Source organism: Orycteropus afer, unplaced genomic scaffold (assembly GCF_000298275.1).
Source record: "Orycteropus afer afer isolate SDZICR_OR568_19922 unplaced genomic scaffold, OryAfe1.0 scaffold00153, whole genome shotgun sequence".
Classification (NCBI taxonomy): domain Eukaryota; kingdom Metazoa; phylum Chordata; class Mammalia; order Tubulidentata; family Orycteropodidae; genus Orycteropus; species Orycteropus afer.
In genome coordinates this window covers 50,515-53,928 of record NW_006921740.1, presented here as the reverse complement: position 1 = coordinate 53,928, position 3,414 = coordinate 50,515, and the positions used below count along the sequence as shown (strand labels likewise).

The 3,414-nt window shown below is 36.4% G+C and overlaps 1 protein-coding gene across 1 annotated transcript in view; it reads left to right on the top strand.

Annotated features, from left to right (window-relative positions):
* Window positions 1-2,029, top strand: part of LOC103201524 (sec1 family domain-containing protein 2) — a gene marked incomplete at its 3' end in the record, with an annotated part of 159,331 nt that extends 157,302 nt beyond the window's left edge. The window contains exon 3 of the mRNA XM_007946230.1: window positions 1,902-2,029. Coding sequence (XP_007944421.1) covers window positions 1,902-2,029 — 128 coding nt within the window. The remainder of the gene's footprint in view (window positions 1-1,901) is intronic.
* Window positions 2,030-3,414: the final 1,385 nt, after the last annotated feature.

The window sequence follows — 3,414 nt, the reverse complement described above, 5'->3', positions numbered from 1 at the left end:
CACCACTTTCTGTCCTAGATTGAGTTATATAACTCCTTCCCTTTTGCTGTCTCTGGAGCTTACATATCTTTGTACTTGCTCATCATCTCCAATAGAATCCCTGTCCTCCCAGCCAGTGTAGAGGCCCTTCCTCTGGGCTCCTAAAGAAATCTATGCATGCATTGATCTTGGCTCTTTTCACACTGTGTGTGTGTGTGTGTGTGTGAACATCTTTGCTTATATGTCTCCCTCTTCTACACTCTGAAAGCCCAAGCTTTACTTTTATCTGTATCGTAACCATCAAGAATAAGGCTTGGTGTGTGGTATACCTATTCATTTAAATTAAACTTAGAATATTAGATGCAAAGTTATAATGATGGCAGTTTGGACTAGATTAAAACAGGTGGAAAATGTTGAGTAATGATGTTAGTTCACTATGACAAAATAGGTGATTATATATATGTGTATATATATTTTATTATTATTATTTTTAAATTGTGTTTTGGGTACAAATTTACAGAGCAGAATTTGTTTTACTTTCACCAGTTTGTGTACATTTGATTTCACTCCTTGATTACCATCTCCAGCCCAAACCCACTCTCCCCGTGACCTCCTCAAATGTATATATATTTTAGACTAAAGGAGCCCTGGTGTCACAAATGGTTAAGTGCTTGTCTGTTAATTGAAAGGTCAGTGTTTCAAACCCACCAGCCACTGTGTGGGAGCAAAGTCCTGACAATCTGCTCCCATAAAGATTTCAGCCTGTGGGGCAGCTCTACTCTGGCCTATAGGATCTCTATAAGTTGGAATCAATTTGATAGCACACAACAACATAAAATAAGTACTTCATGAAAGATTTTTATCTGCTAGACATTAAATGTAGTGCTAAAATAATTCATTTCATTATTCCAAACCACATCCAAACTTGAAAGATGTACCTTATTAGGTATAACTGTCAAAACCAAATAAATATTTTAGTAGATATAACTTTTAAAATTAAAAAAATGCGTTTCTTTTCAAATTATTACTAATAGGACTAGGATAAATGAAAATGTTGACAGGGCTTTGAATGGAGGGAAAAGTCTTTAGAAAGAGACAGAAGTCATCTTTGTTTCTTTATATTTAGTTTCTAAAACATTACTACAAATGTGTATACTTGGCTACATGGCTGAGATCTTCTGGAAAGAACACTGTACTCATTCATAATTTGGATATGGCACATGGGATGATACAGAAGGCCACTGGGGGAAGTGAACCCAGATAGGACCATGCATAATGCAGTGCTTTTAGCCGTCATCAACTGTTAATTGTGAAGGCTTCAGGAAGTGCCATCCTTGCAACCTAAGGCCCAAAGCGGGATACTTAAGACCATGGCTACTTAGTGTAACTCTGATTTTTGTTCAGTAGGAACCTCACTCATTGGGAAGTCTGTTGAGTAATTTTTTAATAGAAATTTTTGCTGATTGCTTTATGTATTTTAGACAAATATGTTATCTCAAAGTGACACACTCAAAATCAGTATTAAAACATCCTTCAGCATGTGTTTAATCTTGACTAACATAACACTTGTATGTTATTCTAGAATCGTATTGGTTGAATTATAGTTTGAAATAGATGTTAATGTGAAATCTTAAAAAATTATTTCATAAATAATCCTCGTTTTCCCACACTTCTCATAGCACAGTATAGCTTTTCTTCCTTTGTTATTTTTTTTTCTGGTTTGATTTTATTGTCTCCTTAATTTCTCAGTATTTTTGCCCATGAAAATTGTGTTTATTTTATCCTTACACTTGAAGTCTATCTGTGGGGAAGGTCATATACTAATGTTCAAAAAAGATATTTAAAAAATTATCTTGCCTTTCATCCCTTTTCATTATCCAGTAGAAATATGTTTGAAAGCTCTTTTTTTGGTTTTATTGCAGTGACACTGAAGCTAAAATCCTCTGGGAAGCCTTACTGAGCACCAAGCATAAAGAGGCAGTGATGGAAGTTCGGAGACATCTAGTGGAAGCTGCAAGCAGAGAAAACTTGCCAATCAAGATGAGTATGGGTAAGCGTATCCACTTCTAGGGCAGAAATTGATGGCAGCCTCTGAGGGAGTTTAGTTAGAACTGCTCAGAACTGTTGGTCCACTGATGGACCAACACTCATGGACTCAGCCAACATGGAATGTAGGTAAAAGAATTGAAGGAATTTGTAAAGTTTTGAAAGTGCATACTGCTTTGCTTAGACTCAGCTTTGGAGATTCTAGGAGAGTCCTTGCTTACAATGAATAATTCTTTTAGTTATTGTATTATTGTAGTTTATCTAGAAATATCAGAATAGGTTTGGGCCACCTCTTTTATTCTATTCCACTCCTTTTCTCTGTTCCCCCTTTTTAAAAAAATATCCCTGTCTTTTACTGCTATGGTCTTCAGAGACGGTCCTTTTATTGGTTCAGATTTAATGCATGAACTACTGCACTGGGAAAACAGTTGAGCAGTCAGCCATACCCTGGCCTGGCCTCTCATCCTTAGAGTGGTTTACTACTTATTCAGTCCCTTCACCAGGGAATAACCTCATTTTTCTCATTTCTCACTTTTTTACATCTTTGACTTCACTAATAGAAGAATCTGGTTGCAATGGAATTTAAGTACTAACTGGCTCCCCGCCCCCCTACTTTTATTGTGGTAAAAACATATACAACAAGACATTTGCCAACATAACAACTTCCACATTTACAGCTTAGGATCATTGATGACATTTTTCATGTTGTGCTAACGGGCTTTTTTATTATGATAAAAGTCAGAGAACCACAGAACCAATGTTTAGATATTAGAAAAGGAATTTGGGTTTATTTTTAGTTAAACATTTTTTTAATGCATTTTATTGAAATATAATTTATGTACAGTGAAATATATAAAACTAAAGTGACATGGGTCAATGCATTTTTTTTTCTTTTTTTGCGGTGTTCCCTCCCCTCTCCTCCCATCCCTGGCAACCAACAAAGAAAGTTTCCCTCCATGTGTAAACCTTTCCTTGACCCTCCACAACAATAAACTAATACTATATTTGCCCTTCTGTGATTGACTTATTTCACTCAGCATAATGTCCTCCAAGTTCATCCATATTATATGGTGTTTTGCAGACTCTACATTATTCTTTAGGGTTGAATAGTATTCCACTGTGTGTATGTTCCATAGTTTGGTCATCCACTCTTCCACTGATGGGCACATGGGTTGTTTCCATCTCTCTGCTATTGTAAATAGTGCTGTGATGAACATGAGTGCATATATCTGTTCCTGTCCTGGATCTCACCTCTCTAGGATATATACCTAGTAATGGGATTGCTGGGTCAAATGGTATCTCCAATTCCAGCTTTCTAAGGAATCGCCATATTGCTTTCCACAGTGGTTGTATCACTTCATAGTCCCACCATCAGTGAAGGAGAGTCCC